This window comes from Lupinus angustifolius, chromosome LG05 (genome assembly GCF_001865875.1).
Source record: "Lupinus angustifolius cultivar Tanjil chromosome LG05, LupAngTanjil_v1.0, whole genome shotgun sequence".
In the NCBI taxonomy this organism is placed as follows: domain Eukaryota; kingdom Viridiplantae; phylum Streptophyta; class Magnoliopsida; order Fabales; family Fabaceae; genus Lupinus; species Lupinus angustifolius.
Window position 1 is genome coordinate 9,190,098 of NC_032013.1, and position 21,257 is coordinate 9,211,354.

The following is a 21,257-nucleotide window of genomic DNA, read 5'->3' on the forward strand; positions in this document are numbered from 1 at the left end:
CCTCAAACACAAAAACCACCTAGACAACCCACTCACCTGACTATAGCTCCTCATGAGTTAGATACCCATTCACCGAAGCAATCATGTCCTCACCGCTACCTAAGAATTTAGCTCGCTCAAATAACATTGACCAATATGATGGTACCACTGATCAATGGACAACTCTTGCCAATGAGTTCAACGTCTGATTTATAACAAGCAGGGAACAATGCAAATCTTCCTATACCATGCCTGACATACGGCAGGAACAACATGAGCCTCTCTATGCATACTTAGACCCGTTCAACATGGAAGCCATGAAGGTCCACACCTTAATTTCAGAGGTGGGGTATACATATTGGTTATAGGACTACAAGATGGCCTCTTCAGGCAAGAACTCGCCAAGTATTCAGAACTTACCATGGAAGATCTCCAGTCAAAAACCCAACAGTTTATCAACTTGGAAGAACCTCAACCAATTCGCCTATCTTCTGACCACAAAGAATACCAACTCCCCTCACAGGACACTAAACAGCCAAAAATCCATGAACATCCCCGAGATGACCCACCCCGACCACCAAAAAACCAAAATACTCCACCTACACTCCCCTCAATGACAGTTGCTCCAGGATACTGCAAGTAGTCATGACCATTCACCTAGTCCAACTCCCTAAGCCCAACCCAAGGAGAAAACGGGGGACCCAAGACTGATCCAAATACTAGGACTTCCACACCTTTTTTGGGCATGTTACAAAAGAGTGTACCTAGCTATGGAACACTATTGAAGACTTAATTCAGGCTGTTTATTTACAACATTTCATCGCTAGGACAGCCCGACAAGGACGATCGCCACCACAACGCCGACCCAGTCCTTCTATGAGATGCTTTCCCCCTAAAAAACAACAGGAGCGCCCTCCGAACAGAGATTGGGGAGACAGGTATCGCCCCACTAACTGGGGACAAAGGAGTCTGGTGAACATTAATACCATATAGGGAGGATTTTCCGCAAGAGACACCTCTAGAGCAGCCCATAAGAGGTATGTTCGGGTACTTATGCAGACAACTGTCCAGAATCCTTGCCAACAATATAAGAACGGAGTGGCAATCGTGATTTCCTTCGACGACTGTGATTATGAAGGTGTCATATGTGGTCATGACAATCCCCTTGTCATCATCGCCAAGATGAATAACAAAAAGGTTGGAAGACTTTTCGTCGATCAAGGTAGTTCGACGGATATTATGTTTCATGACTTTTTTGTCAAAATGGAGCTGAAGGATAGATATTTGCTACCCTGTGATGATCAGTTGGTTGGTTTCACCAGGCAAGGTATCACCCCTCACGGGTATTTGGACATTTAGCTCACCATCGGGGAACAACCCCTAACCCAGATAATATAAGCGAAGTTTTTTGTCATTGATTGTAATTTTGCCTACAATGTTATCCTAGGCCAGCCAACATTAAACCGTCTTGAAGCAATGGTATCCACACCATACTTATACATGAAACTTCTCTCATCTGATCTCCCAGCGTGCACTGTCAAGGGAGACCAACACAATGTCAGAAGATGCTACCAGATGAGCCTCCGCCCAAGTCAAACGTCAAAACAAACACCACCCCCGATGAAAAGGCAAAAGGGTATGCACCTGTTTGAGATAAACGCAAGAATAAACGAAGGTGAGTTCCGACCTCAACCCAAGGGTGAAAAGACTTTTCTACAACTCGGGCCAACAAAAGAAAAATTGGTATAAATTGGCAACACCCTCAACGAGACTCAAGTCGGGGTTAGTTAAATGCTTGGACACCAACAAAGATCGTTTTGCTTGGTCAGCTGCAAATATGTCGGGGATTGACCCCTCAATCATTTGCCACTGATTAACCACCCACCCGGGGCAAAGCCAATAGCCCAGAAGAAGAGGAAGATGGCACTAAAAGAACAACCGAGGTTACTCGGAAAATCTATAAACTCCTGGAATCTGGTTTTATCCGAGAAATTGCTTATACCACCTGGTTGTCCAATGTGGCATTGGTTAAGAAATGATAAGGGAAATGACAGATGTGTGTAGACTACACAGATCTGAACATAGTATGTTCCAAAGACCCATATCCCCTCTTAAACATTGATCATTTAGTGGACAACTCCTCTAGTTATCAATATTTATCATTCATTGACGTTTATTCTAGGTACAATCAAATACCAATGTACCCTCCAAATCAAGATAAGACTGCTTTCATCACACCTAAAGCTGCATATTGCTATACAGTCATGCCTTTTGGGTTAAAAATGTAGAGGATACATATATGAGGATGATGAATAGTGTTTTCGGGGATCAGATTCGGAAACATATGGAGGTCTACATGGACGATATGATTGCCAAGAGTCTGCTTATAGAAGACCATGTCTCTATTCTGGAATCCATCTTCTAACGGTTACGTAAATTTAATATGTGCCTCAACCCGGAAAAATGTACTTTTGGGGTTGAGTCTAGAAAGTTCTTTGGGTTCTTGCTAACAATTTGAGGTATAGAGGCAACCCGGCGAAATGTCAAGTTGTTAGAGATATATGAAGCCCTCGATCGATCAAATAGGTTCAGCAGTTGAATGGGCGATTGGCGACGTTATCTAGATTGCTCCCTGCATCCGCCAAGCATTCCATCCCACTCTTTCAACTCCTCAAGAAAAGCAAAACATTTGACTGGTCGGATGATTGTGAAACTCCCCCAGTGCTCTCCAAGCCAGAACCTGCCGAAATACTATACGTCTACCTGACAGTAACTGATGAAGCTGTGGCAACCGTCCTAGTCAGAGAAAGTGAAGAAGGCCAAAATTCGGTTTACTTCACAAGCAAAGCTTTGCAGATTCCCGAGCTTAGATACCAAAAGTTGGAAAAGGTCACCTACACCCTCTTGGTAGGAACAAGGAGGCTACGATAGTATTTTCAATCTCACCCTATGGTGGTTAGAACAAATCAGCCAATTCAGCAAATCTTGCATAAACCAAAGTTGGTCAGGCGAATGATCTCTTGGTCCATTGAACTCTCACAGTATGATATCTGATATGAGCCCAAGACAACTATCAAGAGTAAAGTCTTATCAGATTCCTTCGTCGAGCTGACCGCCCAACCAGATAATTCTGGCCAAATCTGGACAATTTATATGGACGGGTCATCCAATCCTCGAGGAAGTGGAGCTGGTACCTTACTGGATAATGGCCAAGGCATGACTATTGAGCACTCCTTAACCCTCACCTTTTCCATATCAAACAACCAAATCGAGTACAAATCATGTATAGTTGGTTAGTAGTTAGCCATGGAGGTCGGTGTAGAAAAGGTAGTTATTTGTCGTGATTCACAATTAGTCGTCTCACAGATAACGGGCACCTACCAGACAAAATACACATTGTTTGCAAAGTACTTGGCGAATGTTAAATAATTGTTGGCTAAGTTTGAAGAAACATCCATCCAACATCTCTCGAGAGAGCAGAATGTCAGGGTAGATATCTTATCCAAGCTGGCTAGTACATAAAACCCGGGTAATAATAGGTCGTTGGTGCAAAGGACAACTCTGCAACTCAGTGTCATGATAGTTGAACAGATACCTATCCTAGACGATTGAACCGACCCCATCATCAGATACCTATTGAATGGCGACCTTCCTGCTGACCAAAAAGAAAAACAAAGATTCATGTATCACATTTCATGGTTCACAATAATGCAAGGGTGTTTATATTGTCGGGGCTTTTCTGCTCCCATGCTTAAATGCCTTGGCCCCGATAGGGCAGAGTAAGTCCTCCAAGAAATCCATGAATGCAGATATGGTCACCATCTTGGCGCAACATCTCTAGCCAAGAAAGTGCTCCGAACATGATATTATTGGCCGACCATAGAAAAGGATACCTCCAATCTGACCAAGAAATGTGTGTCCTACCAGTTATTTGTCAACCTCCACAAAGCCCCATTTGAGGAGTTGACGACTACTATGACTTCTTGGCCGCTCTGTAGATGGGGCATGGACATACTAGGGTCATTCCCGCTAGCAGTCGGACAACTCAAATTCCTAATAGTGGCGGTGGACTATTTTATTAAATGGATCGAAGTTGAAGCTTTATTCACTATCACTTCAGCCAACATCCGAAGGTTTACATGGAGAAACATTATCCCACGGTTCGGGGTACCAAATGTGATTGTCACGGATAATGGAACTCAATTTTCAGATCGACAATTCAGAAAATTGTTGTCAAGCTTGCACATCAAGATACATTTCACTTTAGTCGAGCATCCTCAGACTAATGGTCAGGCAGAGGCGGCTAATAAGGTCATCTTGAGAGGAATAAAGAGGAGGTTGGAGGGGGCAAATGGCACTTAGCCTGAGTAGTTGCACCACGTCATTTGGGCCTATCGAAAACTCCTCATTCTACCACTCGGGAGTCACCTTTCAACCTCACTTATGGGGTCGAGGCTATGGTCCCGTTAGAAGTCGGAGAGCCAACTTAGCGGACATTGCAATTTGATGAAGCCGCCAACTCACTATCCTAAGGCACAATCTGGACTGGATAGAAGAAAAGAGGGACCATGCTCGTATCAAGGAAACCATCATCAAGAGACAAACCACCAATAAGTATAACGCTACTGTGGTCCCTAGAGACTTTGAAATCGGCAGTCTGGTCCTCCGAAGAGCAGACATCGGCAGTCGGGTGATAGAAAATATCGCTAAAGGGGCTTACAAACTGAAAGAGTTGGCAGCAAAAGAGATCCTCCACACTTGGAATGCAATGAACCTACGACAATTTTTTTTATAAAGTAATTAAATTGTATATGTCAGTCCCTTTAGCGACTGGACAACTCATGTAATCCAATACAACTTATATGTTAATGATGTATTATTAAGATGTTTCTTGGAAGGCCCTGAAAAGGCGATCAATACCCAATCATTCACCTTCAAAGGCATGAGCTTGTCCCCCTTTGACGGCGGTCTGAACATTAAAACCCAAGCGAGGACCAAGTCCCCTTGGTCTCCAACCAATCACCGCTCAAAGGTGTGGGCTCATCCCCCTTGGACCAACTTATAGCATGCTATGACTCGGCCACCCTCTATCCAAGACAGGAACTATCACCTCCCATTCCCGAACATTTAGTTGCTTGTATGATAAGCTGAAAGATTTGGCGGATTTATGGTGAATTCCCCCATTCCAGGAAAACAAAAAACGAGGCAAACCATTAGGGTCATACGCCTAAGTATGCCAACTACCTCGAGCCTCCACGTGGAAAAATTCGTTCTTCCAGTTCTTCACAGATCCTTCGAACGGTTGGAAGAGGGCACAACCATTTCTTGACTGAAGTGATGTCCATCCTCGCTGGCCCGCGTCAAAATTTCATCCTTGTTGGAGTTATGATCTACCCATAACATCCAGAAGAAGAGGGGAAGGGTGCACGATCGCTCCATGACCTCGCAGAATATATTGAAAGCTCAAATTAAACCCCATCAGTTAGGATGGAGTTGAGAAGGGGTCACTTGAAGATGCCACAACACCTCGAAATACCACTCGTCAAAGGGTACCCTCACCTAGATCCGCTGGCAAACGTACTCAAACATATAAAAACTCCACCGATTCTTGTACTCCAAAAGGATATTCTGGCAAACTTGTTCCCGGACAGAGGGATCGTAGCATAAGATATCATTCATTGGGCGAGTTAGTACGTCTTCATTTGGACGTTTGTCTGCAGAATAGAAAGAGATAGTGCACAAGACTTCATGGTCCACCCACCAATAAGGAGACTTCGGACCCACCATATCCCCCAGGACGACAAATTGGTCAGCACGGTCAGCAAAATTCTTTCCCATGAGCGACCTGTCACTAGAAGAAGTGTTAGATTCCGAGTTGGACATGTCATCTAAGACTGGACCCCACTTCTTGCAAAAGGTTGCCCAATCTACCACAACAACTTCATTTATGCCCCTTTTCTTCCTCAGATCACGTAATAAGGCATGCAATGAAAGTTATTGTGGTCTCCTCCATGCAGATCGACTATTACCCGGGGTAGAGGCGAGTTGAGATTGCCTTCGGTGACAGGCGACAAACATAGTAAAGATGGGCGGAGGTCCAAACAAAACCTCCACCTCATCGAAGATAGACCCCTCACCAGTCATAACACGAAAATAAATAAACAAAAGGTAGGAGAGATTACCGAGTATTTTAAATGAAGGTTCTGGAAGAAAAGAAAGCTCACTTGTTCGGATTCATGAAATGATGCAAGTTCGGCAAGAAGATTTCATGAAGAAGCAAGATAATGAAGGATGAAGAGGAGACCCCCTATTTATAGGGAATGACCTGGACCCAGACCTATCCCGAAGCCCAACTCAAGGGCATATCCATCCATTAAAAATCACTCGAGAGCGATCCAACGATGACTTAAAAACCAAAGCACGAGATCTGGAACGAACAGGTGCGTCGGTTGGGCACCTGAGGCTTCCAGACGAAATGTTGCCAATCCTCCACATGTCAAGCGAGGACAGGTAGCCAATAATGACCTGCCCTATAGCTAGAGACTACCCGAACCTACCAAACCGGAACACCTTGAGTCTACCAGTCTGCCCCACTTTTGGCTACCATCATAGACTAGGGGCAACTGTTCCACTTCGGATAAATTCGGGTTGTTTCGAGCTCGTCCTGGGCGCGTAACCAAAATGATAATCCCTTGTTCACCCGCCGGGGCGGGCCAAACCCACTACAAGTGTCATTAATGCCTCTAACTTATCATTAATGCATCTCTGACTCGCCATTAATGTGTCGTTGACATTCCACCTGCCATGTCGCCTGCAAGTTCTATCTGCCCTCCCGACAGATCGATAGTTACAGACTTGCAGGGTGAATAAGGACAGACCGACATACACTTACCGTACCCACCAAGTACTGGCCAATGAGCTAGTGCCACGTTGGCCACTCCAAACTCTATCAATAGGAGACCCACACAGGAAGTATAATTAAGTCTCATTTCCTCATTTATTGCTACATTCATTGCTCTTGCTCTAACTTCTCTCTTATTTATTCTCATTCTCTCTCTAGAAAACCATATACTAACTTGATCATCGGAGAACCTTTTCAGGTACCTCCCTCAGCAGGTCCAAAAACACTTTGACCAAGACTCCTAATCTATGCTATTCAACCGGAAACCTGACTCCGACTATACCCGATCAACACAAAAGGACACTAACTTACCTAAAATTTAATCCTTAAGATTTTCTGCATAAGAACAAATCTCAGCTCTCCTATATATCTCTTGAGAACTTTTATGTGTTGCCCTTAAAATGACACGACCTCTAGTTCCCTTAATGTTAATGGTAGGATGAGAAACAATAATTGATCAATGGTTATAATTCATTTATATGTAAATTGCGTAATTGGTCAGCCATTATATATAATATGACAACTTCATTCTATTTAAGGGTAGCAATTGGATGGATTTGGATGAATATGGATTTGGATCATAATGGATGGAAAGTCATCCATCAATCCATAAAATCACATTTGTAAATGATCTAATTCGTTCATATTTAATGGATTCCATTACATCCATATATCGATTTTAATGGATTGGATTGATGGATATTCAATCCTTTTTTTTTAAATTTGAACTAAAGAATTTTTTGAAGGAAAAAAAACATTTTAAAAATTATTATTTAATAAAACATTTTTAAAAAGGAATTTAAAAAATATTGTTAAAGAGTGTTTTTTTTAAAATATATTAAAAAAATCTTAATATTTAAATTTACCTATGAAAGTTATGAAAGACAATAGTGTAGGTGATACCAGAGATATTGTACTGTGCAATCATATATTTTTTAATGCTCAATCTTGACACACAAATATTATATCAATCCTTATTGAAAGAATATTTTGATAAAAAATAGTAATGTTGATGAAATTATTTTATTAGAAAGATAGTAGTTTATCTCACCATTATCAAAATTGATTTGTGCTAGTTGGTTAAACCGGTCTTAATACTGCTACGATATAACATTTATACTAGTCATGCAATTATAGCGTAAAAATTGGTCATACCGACCGGTTTTCAATTGAGTCGTACTGGTCATACCAACTGGTTCCATTTAAAATTATTTTTTAATAAAAATGATTTATTTTTACCTAAATATTGGTATGGATGATCAAATACACAACTACTACATTTTTTTATACATTTAAAACATGGTCTGCAATATATATTTTTTAACAAGTGGTATAATTAAAAATAGTTTTTGTCTTCTTTATTGATTTTTCAATATTAATAGTAGTGTAAAATATATGTATATCTAACTTCACCGGTATGCGGTTTAATTAGTGAACCACTAGTTGAATCACCATATCACTGTATCAGTACTCTGATCGGTTTGATGACTAGTACAATATTAATAATTTTGATTTATATTTTGCACGTTGGGTTTGCGTAGCAAAGTTAGATCTCCATCTTGCTTTATGGGGAAAAAATATTTTGTTTTTTATTTTTTTGATGGATTGGGTATCCATCCAAATAGATATATTCATAAATATCCATTAGATATAATGGATGAATTTGAATCCATCTATTATTAATACTATCAATTGGTTATATCCATCTAAATTCATTAGTCAAATGGATTTAGATGGATTCTACCTAATTTTATCACCTCAAATTCTAACCCCAGTCATTCCTTCTTCAGTAATTTGTGTCTTCTCTAATCATCTTTTTGATGACCCAACCACACCCAATCAAAAACATGAAAATATAAGTCAAAATAATATCGAACAGGAAGGCAAAATTGAAAAACCATAATAAGGGTCCTTTACCTTTGTCGTGGGCTTATTGAGAACTTGCTCCACAATTTTCTCCCACCAGTTTGATGCGTACTCTTGCATGACCAACAGAGCTCGCTAGAAGCGCTTGTCCTGGTAGCAAGTCCACTGAATTGGCTCGATGTGGTCGAGCAGTAATGCTAAATTTGGTGTGAGACGTTGAAGGGCGACGGCAAAGTTCGTGCAGAAGTGATGGTGAATCTGATGCGAGGTGACGAATGGCAGTAACGAAGTGAAGAGGCTATGTTTGTGGTGGAGATGGTGGTGGAGTGGGTCATTTTGAGAAGGGTGGTGGCGGATGAACAGGTGTTTGAAGTTGAAGATCAAATGAGGACAAAAAGTATTTGCATATACAAAAAATGTTGTTTCAACCAATAAATGTTCTCTATTTTCAATTTCCATTCACCTATTACAAAACAGGCACACAAGGAACCACAGTAAAAAACTCCATATCTGTCAGGTGATTCATCATTCATATTTGGCATGAAAACATAAGACACCAGCCATGAGAATTGAGGAAAACGATGACAAGTAGACGCAAATACAATACATGTGACAAATCAGCCATATCTGATCGATAATTTTTGAGGAAAAACGAAACAAGCACTAAAACAGAGACCGTTAAGCATCGCTTTTCGACTGGTTACACATTGTAAAGATCAATGCTGAAACTATCAAGTAGGCAACCAGAGTAAACATCCGGGTTATGTATTCTTAGAACTGTATTATAAAAAGTAAATTTCTGTCCTTTATGCTATAAAATTATTTAATAAACTAGCCAAGGAAACATACAAGTTCATTGCATGACATTGAATTTCAATTTTATACAGAGCAAGACGTATACAGAATCTCGAGTTTAGAGTACTGGAAACCTGTTTGATCAACAGACAAAACAAATTGTGAAACTGAACAAAGAGTGTGTGGAGATAAAACTGATACTGGGGAATGAAGTAAAATGGCTGCCTCTGTATGAGATCAATTAGAGCATCTAAATTCTCCCCCTGTTAGAACCATAGTCATTAAATATTCCTATCATTCAGAACCATCTGGGAAACCATCTAGCGCATCTTGTTTTCCGTTGACGTAGAAATTAACTACTGCCTTCATCCTTTCAAATTTATCAGGATGATAGTTAAGATGTATAACCACTGGCTTCAACTTCTTAAGTTCATCATCTTTTCTAACAGTCTTGAAGAGAACCTTACTGTTCATAAAAAGGTATATATCCATTGTTCTTTTGGAAGCATGAAGTCCATCATAACCAGGGTGGGAAGGGTAAAAGAGTTCTTGATTAAAAACTGACTGGTCCCACAATTTTGGGTTTGAAGAAAGCCGGGTAGCAACACGATCCAATAGCTCAATTGAAGGATGAGTAGGCCTTATGTAAAAGAAACCAGAGTTATAAACCCATATTCTTGTAGTATGAGCATATCGAGCCCAACCCATTTTGGGTTCATCAAAGACATCATTAAACCCATAAGCTGTCTCATAATCGTGACCATCAGACATTGACTCCACATCTGAATCTCTATAAAGATGGTCAAATGGGTTCTGCACGTATACAATATCAATATCTGAGAGAAGAACACTGTAACCCAGTTGTAGAAATTCTCTCAGAATGCGAAATTTCAATCCCGAGACAGCATGGTTGCTACCTGTCTTCGCAATTTTATCAACACCTTCATCTGGATCTCTTCTATAAACTGGGACATCATTTGATTTGCAGAATTCTTCAATTGTGTCATCTAAGGCAACCACTAAATAATTAGGTATGCCAACCCTCTTGATGTTGGTGAACCAGACCTCCAACTCCTGCTTCACATTTTTGTTTGCCAGTGCAGCTATAATTTCTTTATTAATGGCAACTTTTTCCAAGATTTTCGCCAATCTGGGATTCACAGATTCATCAGGAATGACAGTTGGGTTCGTTCTGAGACCCTTGACAGTGCCAAATGGCCCAACCTTCTGCTTCTCATCCAGCACAACAACCTGTTGCTGTGCATGATCCTTTCCTTGCTCAGCCTGCAGCAATTTCTCCTTCAGACTTCTTACTTCCCTCTTGAGTTCATAATTCTTCTCCTTGGCTGACTGAACATCTGATTTCAACTCATTAACTCGTTCCGTTGATTCACACTCAGATGAAACCACCTAATAAAGCATTGTACAAAGTAAGAGATAGGCAAAAATAACAATCCAAGTCCAACTAGACAATATACAGCATGTCAGTTTGAGTAAATACTAACCAGTACCTACACAAATTTACGAAATTTCTGAACACCTATACTGTGATTATGTCACCTCATACTCACACTGGTGTGAGTTGATCTGAGAGAGGAGCATATGCAGCAAGAATTTATGTTTCAGTTTAAGGCCTTGCACAATAGATTATAGATCTATCCTAGTTATCATGGTTTTGAATTGTGGGCTTGTGGCTGTGGCTACAACATTATGGTTTTAGTAGTCTCTCCAACTGCTTTGCCACCAAAATTACAGCTGCATTGGCCATATTTTACCGCAATTGTCCACAATTCTACATTCTAAAGCCATGTTAGTTATGGTAAGATGACTTAAAAGGCCTTACGAAGTAAAAGCCTCTCTCTCTCTCTCTATGCATCAGTGCACCACAAAATCAGCAGCACGCAAACACAAGTAAAGCAAGTACATATCAATATCATGGTACATTAAAGAACTACTGAGCATGTACAAAAGAAAGTAGCGCCCGCTCATTTAATCCAATCTTTTCTAGTGTGTACTTTCATCTGGCGCAATATTCTCATCTATGCTACACGAACAGTGAATATGTATAAAATAAAGAGTATAATATATATGTAAGAACAGTATAGAAATTTATATACCGTCTGTGAATCACCCACCATTTATTCAATTCATTTATATTACTTTTATTTAAGAGAATTAATGGTGATTGAGAATAAATGGTAAATGATGCAGTGAGTAAGTACATATTAGTGTATGCTCATTTAAGTTTTAAAAGGTGATTCTATGAAAATGATTTTGGCAAAAGCAATTCTTTAAGAATCTGAAATATATATATGTGTACATATATATATATAGCTTCTCAACCTCTATTTTATATTAATAGCTGAATGAAACAAAGATGCAAGTGTCAGAATTCAGAGTGTGAAGATGAAAACCTGTTCAGAAAATCGATTACTTAGATTGTGATCGGTTTGAGAATCAGAAGAGGCAAATAATCCATGCGGTGACAAGAAAGCGAAGAAGCAACCGAGAAGAACACCGACAACGACGGCGGCGAGAATTCGAGATCGGAGACCGGATTGTCCTTTTTCTCTGTTAAGCAATGAGTCTCTACGACTAGCCATGGTTTCTTTGTATGAGATGAAATGAAGGGTTAAAGGGCATAAACGAGATTTCAAATTTGAATACTATCCAGAATGAAGAAGAAGAATAAGAAGAAGAAGTGAGGAGTGGAATTGTGATCAAAGTGATTCTTCGCAGTTGGTAACAGTTGCTAGCTTTTGTAGCGGGGAATGTTGTGTTTCCATACCATATTTCAAAAGGGCCATTTTAATTTTTTATTAGAAAAATATAAATATATATTTTGAGGGTATATGAATTTTATATATTATTAATATATTATTTATCATTTATATATCTAGTCATAATTTATTTTTTAAATAAAATAATATAAATGGATGATGTATGATATAGTAATTGTAGTATTATCCTTGATTTATAGTGAAATTAGATAAAAACACTTACTCATTTTTCTACATACAATTATCCTTAACTTATATACATGTGCTACATTTGACTACGTACACATGAATGCACAAATAATATTGAATATAATTAAGTTAAATTTTAATGGGATTTGTGATGCAATTTGCTATTAATTAATTTATTATACATTATCTATAAATTTCCATGTAAAATTTTGATTATGAAATCATTCTCTTTTGTTTTGTATATTTAAACAACAATTCCTTGTAATTATTGATGCATTTTATAATTAATAAAAATAATGAAGAAATATTGACTCTTCTAATATTTAGACTTAGATTCATAATATACTATATTTTGTTGAAATCTTGTATGTGATTAAACAAAATTGTATCATTTCTTCTCTATGATCATTCATAGATATATTTCTTTGTACAATAAATGATGATTCATAAGTACTTAGAATAAAACTATAATCTCATTATACTTTATTTTTTCTCCAACACTTAATAAGTTATTGTTAACAATATAAGACTATAACCAAAAAATGATTTGAAGAGGACAATAGTGCATGAATCGTCATTTTATTATAATTATTTTAAGACTTATTATAGATGAGTGAATAAAGGATAGACAACTCGAGATCAAATAAAAGTTCTTATCTTATACAAAATATGATAATATTAGAATATGTCGAAATTATGTTCATCACTTCTTTGTTTGTTTAAAAAATTACATTTATCTCCTATAGAAGGATAATAAGTAATGCATGTAAATAGATTAAAAGGATGTATATAGATGTAAAAAAAGAATGATGATTTATATAATTTCATTAAAATTCAGGGTATCAATATAATTTATCATTTTAATCTTGTATACTAAATTTCATTCTCTAATTTAATAGAAAGGTTAATAGTAAAAAAGGATTTGTTTTTTTTTTCTCTCCTTATTTATTAGTTTGACCCATTAAAAAATTTCATCTTAGCTTGATCCCTTATGTTTTTTGGGCGGTTATTGCCAGGCAATGATAATTTTTACCTAATGTCATTGGAATCTTATGGTAAGTTGATTTAAAATCATTTTTTCTCTATTTCCTCTAACTACATGTTGACTAGAGCATAGAGGCAACGTTGTTGAAGTAGCAGTTTTACGTTGAATTAATTTAGCTATATAAAATGACGTAGAACTTGAGTAGTTTTTTTTTCACTTTATCACATTAGGTCATGATTGAGTTTCAAAACTCAAAAGGTAAGAAGAAAGGTAAAACTCTCAAGAAAACCTAAAATATGAGAATAATGAATAGTATTCTTTTGTATAGGTGGGAAAATTACTAAACATGGGCAAAAATAGGTGTTGGCATGATCTCTTAGGGTGTGTTTGGGAGTACCATTTTGGAGGGGGAAGGAAGGGAGGGTTTAGGAGAGAGATTCTCTTGTTTGGGAGTTTAGTGGAGGAGAGGGGAGGGTTTTGAAGGACTTTTCAAACCCCCTCAAACCCTCCAAATGCCAAAATATATAGTTCCCCCAAATTGGGGTGTTTTGGAAGGAAAATAAGTCAAATTACATAATTATCCTTACTTATATTATTCTATAACATGTAATACATAACATACTATTGATTTTTTAAAGGGGTGGGGGTAAAATAGTATTTTTGTATTACATTAACCCTCAATCCCTTCCTATCTAAATTCCACACTCCCAAACAAGGGAGATGTTTAGTTGGATTTGCCCTCCCTTCTCCTTCCTTTCCTCCCCCCTCTCATTTCATTTCCCTCTTACAAAAAAGAGATCAAGTTCTATGTGTTTTGTTCTGTTGTGAAGAACAGGATTGTGAGACATGCTCACTGTATTTAAGTTATCACATAGAATAAGAGGAACTTGATGTGGGATGTTGAGTTCAGAAAATAAGGATTCAACCCAAATTATTTCTTGAGCAGCAAGAGCAAGACTTTTGTATTCAGTTTCAGTGCTGGATCGGGAGACTGTTTGCTGCTTCTTAGACCACCAAGTGACTAAGTTAGGACCAACAAATAAACAAACCCATGATATGGACTTCCTGTCATCAAGATTAGTGGCCCAATCTGCATCACATAGAGATGTTAGGATGATAGGAAGAGAGGAATCAAAGACAACAGGTTTGAGATGTATGCCAAGATTGAGAGTTCCTTGTAGATATCTTAGGATCCTTTTGACAGCAACCAAGTGTTGTTCAAGAGGATTACCCATGAATTGCCACACCCTGTTGACACTATATGCTAAGTCAGGTCTAGTGATTGTAGCATATTGAAGGGCTCCAACTACTGACTTGTACATAGTAGGGTTATCAAAGGCTTTTGACTCAGTTTTGGTTAACCTGTAGGTGGTTGCCATATGAGCGATGCTAGGTTTGGCAGATTCCATAGTGGCTTTTCTGAGTAGGTCTTTAATATACTTGGTTTGAGTGAGAAATAGAGAATCATCCTTAAGGTGTTTAACCTCAATTCCTAAAAAATAGTCCAAATTTCCTAGTTTCTTGAGTGCAAAGGCAGTGTTGAGTTTGTCAACAAGAGCAGAGATTTTTTAGTTTGATGACCTAGTAATGATTATGTCATCTACATAGACTAAAACAAACAGTTGGTAGGTACTAGTCAGAGAGATGAATAGGGAATTATCACATTTGCTGTTCTGAAATCCCAACTGAAGGAGAGTGCTTTTGAATTTCTCAAACCATTGCCTAGGAGCTTGTTTGAGACCATACAATGCCTAATTTAGCTTGCAGACAGTGATTTTGTCACCATTATGAAAACCAGTAGGCTGGGTCATGTAAACCTCTTCATTTAGAACACCATTTAGGAATGTATTATTTATGTCAAGCTGTTGAATAGCCCAACCATAAGTGACATCTAGGGTGAGAAGTATTCTGATAGTGATAGGTTTGACTACAGGAGAAAAAGTCTCATTGTAATAAATTCCTGGTAACTAATGGCAGCCTTTTGCAACAAGTCTAGCTTTATACTTATTGATTGACCCATCAGAATTTTCTTTAATCCTAAATACCCATTTACAGCCAATAGCCTTCTTGTGTGGAGGTAAGGCACCCAGGGACCAAGTTCCCAACTTTTGCAAGATATCATACTCTTCTTGCATTGCTCTTTTCCATACTAGACTAAGAATGGCCTCTTTGGAAGTAGAGGGTTCAGTGTGAGCAAGAAATAGGCTTGCAAGACTAGGTAGGATGGACTTATTTATGCCATCCTTGGACCTGGTTATCATAGGATGAGAAAGTAGAGGTGCAGGGGTAAGAGTAGATGAGGATGAAATAGATGCAGTGGTTGTGGGTAAATCAGAGGAAGGAGAGATGACAGGATTATGACTAGAGTTTGTAGGGTCAGTAGTAGAGGAGGTAGGGTTAAGGTTGGGAGAAAAGGAAGGGTTAGTTTTATTGTATGAGGTTACTGTTTCTATAGAGTTAGAGTTTGTAGTTACATGGTTAATGTGAGAGGTGTGGATGTGGTTAGGTGAATTGTTTAGAGAAGAGGATAAATGATCAGAGATGATGGGAGAACCAGGTTTGGAAAGATTTTTTGAATGGAAAAGCAGATTCATTGAATTTAACATCTTTAGAGATTTATATTCTGTCATTCTTGGATAGACACTTATACCCTTTATGCATAGATGAATATCCTAAGAAGGTGCATTCAGTGGACGTGTAGTCAAGCTTGTGAGTGTTGTATGACCTGAATAGAGGGAAACAAGCATATCCAAAAACTCTTAGAGATGTATAGTCCGGAGCAGTTCCATATAGGTTGTAATGAGGAGATTTATTATTGAGGATGGCAGAGGGGAGTCTATTGATAAGAAACACAGCTGTAGTAAAGGCATATTCCTAGAATGTTTGGGGTAGACCAACATAGGCCAGTAAGGTTAAACCTGTTTCAACTATATGTCTGTGTTTTCTCTCCACTGTGCCTTGTTGGTGATGAGTATGGGGACAGGATAATCTGTGTAGAATGCCTAGGTTGGAGAGGTAGGAAGTAAATGGTCTGAATTCACCCCCTCCATCAGTTTGAACAACTTTGATGGTTTTGTTAAACTGAGTAAGAATCAGTTTGATAAAATGTTTGAAGATGGTTAGAGTTTCAGATTTCTGTTTAAGTAGAAATATCCAAGTGTGTTTGGTTTTGGCATCTACTATAAAAAGATGGTATTTAAAACCAGATTCAGAGACAACTGGTGAAGGACCCCATAAGTCTAGATAAAGCAAGTTAAATGCATTAGAATAAGAAGTAATGGAGTTACAAGAGTGAATTCTATGAGACTTGCCATAGCAGCATGCATTGCAGAAATTAGAGGTACTTTTATTTGAATGAAGAATTTTACAAAATGAAAGGATAATGTTTACAACAGATGTGTGTGCATGTCCTAATCGACAATGCCACAAAAAATAAGTAGAAAAATGTCTAGAACTAAGACTATCTAAAGTTGGTGACTTGAACTGCCCAATTGAATTGGGAGTGGGGGCACAACAAGCTGACTTTTTAGGGAATAGACTCCGGAAAGCATAGAGACCCTCAGAGGTAAGGGACCCTTTGAGAATAATGGTATTAGAACCCTATGATTTGACAAAGCACTCATTAGGATGAAACTCAAAATAGCAATTGTTATCTTTAGCAAATTGAGAGACACTAATTAAATTCTTAGTGATAGTAGGCACAAGAAGAAGATTATGTAAGGATAAAGACATACGAGGGTATAAAAGAGAAGGGAATGTGGTAGTTCCACTGTAATAAATAGGTTCTTTTGTGCCATTACCCATGTAAAGGTGTTCAGGACCAAATTGTTCTGTTGTTTGGTGAACCAGAATAGGATCTGAGGTAATGTGGTTGGTGGCACCTGAATCTAGGAACCACAAGGAGTGCTTGGTATCTGATTCTCTAGTACTTACATTCATGGCATAGGGTGGGTAGCCAGGTGCGTGGATGTTGAGGCCCATGGAAGGCATAAGGTTGGACAGCAGGTCTAGGGTTAGGCATAGGAGATGTGTAGTAAGGATAGTATGGTGTAGAGGGAGTGGAACAATTTTGGCCAGTATACTGAGTGGTAGGTTTGGAGGAGTTGTGGTCAGGTCTTGGTCCTCTAGAGAAGGGAGTGTGGGTTTGTGTCTTGGTAAAATGAGAGGGAGGGTATGGATAGGGATAAGCAGGATAAGGATTGGGTATGTTGTAGAGGGAAAAGTAGCACCATGCTATGTCATGGCCAGGTCTGTTGCAGTGAGTGCAGAAGAAGCTGCTTCCAAACTCATTTGAGGATCTACTACCTCTGTTGAATCTAGCACCTTTTATGTCGGAACGTCCCCCCTTGATCCATTATTGAATGAATTAGGAATTGAGTCATATCTATGGGTAGGAGGGGATGTTGTTGGTGGAAAGTTAGGATTGAAGTGTTGATGATTAGATCCAGATTCAGTGGACTGATGTGATGTGGGAATAGTGGCTATGTTGGCTGACAAAGCATCAGAGACTGCTTTGTGCTTGTTCTTGATGTGTCTTGACTCAAATGTCAAGAGGAATTGTTCAAGTTCATTGATAGAAGGTGGGTTAATCTGGCTTTCAATTGCAGTGATGACAGTTTAAAATTCCTCACCTAGTCCATCAAGAATATAGTCTATATACTCAGCAATTGATTTAGGTGTTCCTATAGATGCTAGTGAGTCGGTGATGGATTTGATTCTTGAAAAATATTCTGAAATGTTGTTGTTGCCTTGAGATATGGTGCGCAATTGAGCCCTAAGTTGTCTACTTCTAGGTTTGGTGTGGGCATTGCAAAAAGAGTGAAGTTCATCCCACAATTGAGAAGATGATGTACAACCAATAACCCTTGTGTGTAAGGATTCAGAGATTGAGTTAAGAATCCATGCAAAACCAGCTTGGTCATGCTCTTCCCAACTGAGATATGTGGGGTTGATGTGATGATGAGTGCAGTCAAAGTCAGACTAGAATTTTGGTGGAATTTCAGTGGGATGAATGAATCTTATGGCTCTGTTTGACTTTAGAATAGAGACCATAAATTGGCTCCAAGTGAGATAGTTTTTCTCACTGAGTTTAGTAGAAGGGATAGGAAATGAAAGTGATGGAGATACAACTCGAATAGGAGGAGCAGAGGTATGGAAAGGTGGTGGAGAGGAAGGATATGTGGCAGTGACCATAAGGGATCTGATACCATGTAAAAGACAATCTCATAACTCCTTCAATAGTTCAATTATGCAGAAACCTAAATAAAAGTGGTTATTAATTAAACTAAAATTGAATAGATTTTAAAATAACAAATACTAATGTTGAAATATGAAGATTCAAATGTGAAGTTGCAAGAAGAGAAGATTAATCAAGTCACAAATATCAAAATTCAAAGGGATTCATTAATGAGCCACAATGGGCCAATCCCTTAAGAATAGTTATTAATTTGTATTCTTCTATTAGTGGTTAGTTAGTTAATTACAAAGGCTTTTTGTTATATATATATCACATTAGTTTGTATTCAAAATTATTCAATATTCTTTTTTAATAATATGAGGAATTTTCAGTATCTCTTCCACTTTTATCTTTCTTTCCATCATTGAGGTGTTAGCAAGTTCATGGAGATTGTGAGAATTTTATAACTAATAACAAAAATAGTGTTGGGAAGAATCTTATTGTTTTGGGGTATTTGTTCTCTTTCTCCTCTTCTAACTTCTTTGTTTTGGAGAATGAAATCAAAACAATAACAACAAGAACAACTACTTAACTTGTGACACAAAAAAAGGAGAAAAATATGGATGTTGTGTACAAAATTCAAAATTGTTGTTGATTTTCATCAGATAATGTAGAAAATTCTGTTGGGTTCTGAAAATAGTCAAAATATTAAAAAAAAAATTGGGGGATTTTGTGGGACATATCTTTTTGTTTGTTTCCATTTTTCACTTACCATATTTGGGATTTTGTTATTTTAAAGCATACTTTATAGGTCGAATTTTTATTAACACATTCCACAATAAAACATCAATCTAATAGTATAGGATCCTACTAAATCTCAAGGTCAAGAGTTCAATCTTTAAGAACATAATACTTGTCGAGAGAAGATAGCCACAAAGTCCTAAAAATAATATTTAAATAACAAAAGTTGTGCTATGCATGAATTGGTTTTGATCAATAAATAAATTTTTTTCGATTAACGTTAAAATATGTGAGTAAGATGAACATTGTTTTTTTAAATGATTTGAGTTACTTCTAATAAATTTTAGTGAAATTATATAAATTATCTCAATTCTTTTTAAATATACACAAAACACCTCTAATTATATATATGGATTATAGTTATATTGATTAAACTGTAAGAGAGATCAATGTAATTTCTGAAACAAAAAATTATGATGAATATAATTAAGTCAAACAAAATTTGATATAGTATGAATACAAGTCAAAATAATATAAAAGTGAATATTTATTCTTTATTTTGTTTAATTATAATATAGTATAAGAGTGATTTAAATATTTATCTGCTTAGAATTATTAATGCAACTTGTAACGAACCAAAAATAACGAACATACATTGACTTTTGTAGTATTTTAATTTGCCTTCACAATATATCATATTTTGTTTGACTTAATTACATTTATTACTATTTTTTATTAAAAAAAATTAGTGTAATATACAAATTATGTAATTAGATGTGATTTGTGCAAGTTAAATAAATGGAAAAATGACTTGTATAATCTTATTAAAAACTCAGATTGTAAACAAATTTTTTTATCATTAATTAAAGTTAGCTAATGCTTTGTTTGGCAGTTACGAGAGAAAAATGAGGGGGGGCAGATCACAGGGTTAGGAAGGGGAGGAAGCAAATGGAAAAGAAATGTAATCCTCTCAGCTACTTGGGAGTATGAAAATCAGATGAGGAGAGTAAACTAATAATAATATAAGAGTACATTTTATTTTTTCTTTAAAAATGTAATTAACAATGACAAATGAACAATAATACATAATTATATAATAATACTAAAAAAATATTTAGGTATTTTGACATTTTGTCACAAAAAATCCCAAATTGGGAAAGTGTAAAAATATACACATAGAGGGTTTCGGAGGGCTTGAGAAACCCTTTAAAACCTCTTACTCTCCTTCATCCAACTCCCAAATAAGAGAAAAGTTTTCTAAAGCAATCTTTTTTCTTCCCTTTCAAAATCACACTCTCAAAGTGTAAGGGTTAGCTTGGGACTAAAGTTAAACTACCTAAACATAACAATTCTCCCACTGGAGTCTAATTATAGTTATTCCTTGTAAACAATAAGCTCATATGGTCTTCACCTAGTACAACGAATTCATCATCAGTTATCCTCAAATGTTGAAGAGCCTCAACTTATTAGTTGTAACAGTCTTGGCCAACATATAAGGTGTACCCTCTAATCCTAAGATGTTCAACAAAGATAAATGTCCATCATTTATAACTTCTATGATAAAATAATACTCCTTCAACTGTATGTGCTTGCATTTGGAGTGAAAGACCAGATTTTTGCAAGGCTAATAACACTTTGGAAGCTTTACAAGACTCTTGAATCTCTCATTGAAACATCCTTTCTAATATCAGATATTATCAAACTTTAGCTTCTTATCCCTTAGACAGTAACAGTTGCAATATAACTATTGAACTCTAAAATAATTGTATTAAATTCATTATCACTATTAGTCACCAAGTTCCCTCTCCCATCCCAAGTTTGAATAATCATCATGAGGGTACTTCA

General features: G+C 37.3%; 2 protein-coding genes across 2 annotated transcripts; both read right to left on the minus strand.

The window, feature by feature from the left end:
* On the minus strand, positions 9,184–12,326 carry LOC109347665 (arabinosyltransferase RRA3-like). The gene is made up of 2 exons (XM_019587629.1): positions 11,956–12,326; positions 9,184–10,951 (listed from the first exon to the last, which is right to left on the minus strand). Exons 1-2 carry the CDS (start codon positions 12,142–12,144, stop codon positions 9,836–9,838), a joined length of 1,305 nt encoding a protein of 434 aa, XP_019443174.1. The 5' UTR covers positions 12,145–12,326; the 3' UTR covers positions 9,184–9,835.
* On the minus strand, positions 14,269–14,904 carry LOC109346968 (uncharacterized mitochondrial protein AtMg00810-like). Its single transcript, XM_019586708.1, has one exon. The coding sequence runs from the start codon at positions 14,902–14,904 to the stop codon at positions 14,269–14,271; it is 636 nt and encodes a 211-aa protein (XP_019442253.1).

Excerpts from the sequence above, each read along its gene's own strand:
- LOC109347665 (XM_019587629.1), bottom strand. The coding sequence starts at position 12,144 with ATGGCTAGTCGTAGAGACTCATTGCTTAACAGAGAAAAAGGACAATCC. Across the intron at positions 10,952-11,955 it reads GTAATCGATTTTCTGAACAG|GTGGTTTCATCTGAGTGTGA; the intron begins GTTTTCATCTTC and ends ATGCTTTATTAG.
- LOC109346968 (XM_019586708.1), bottom strand. The coding sequence starts at position 14,904 with ATGGAATCTGCCAAACCTAGCATCGCTCATATGGCAACCACCTACAGG.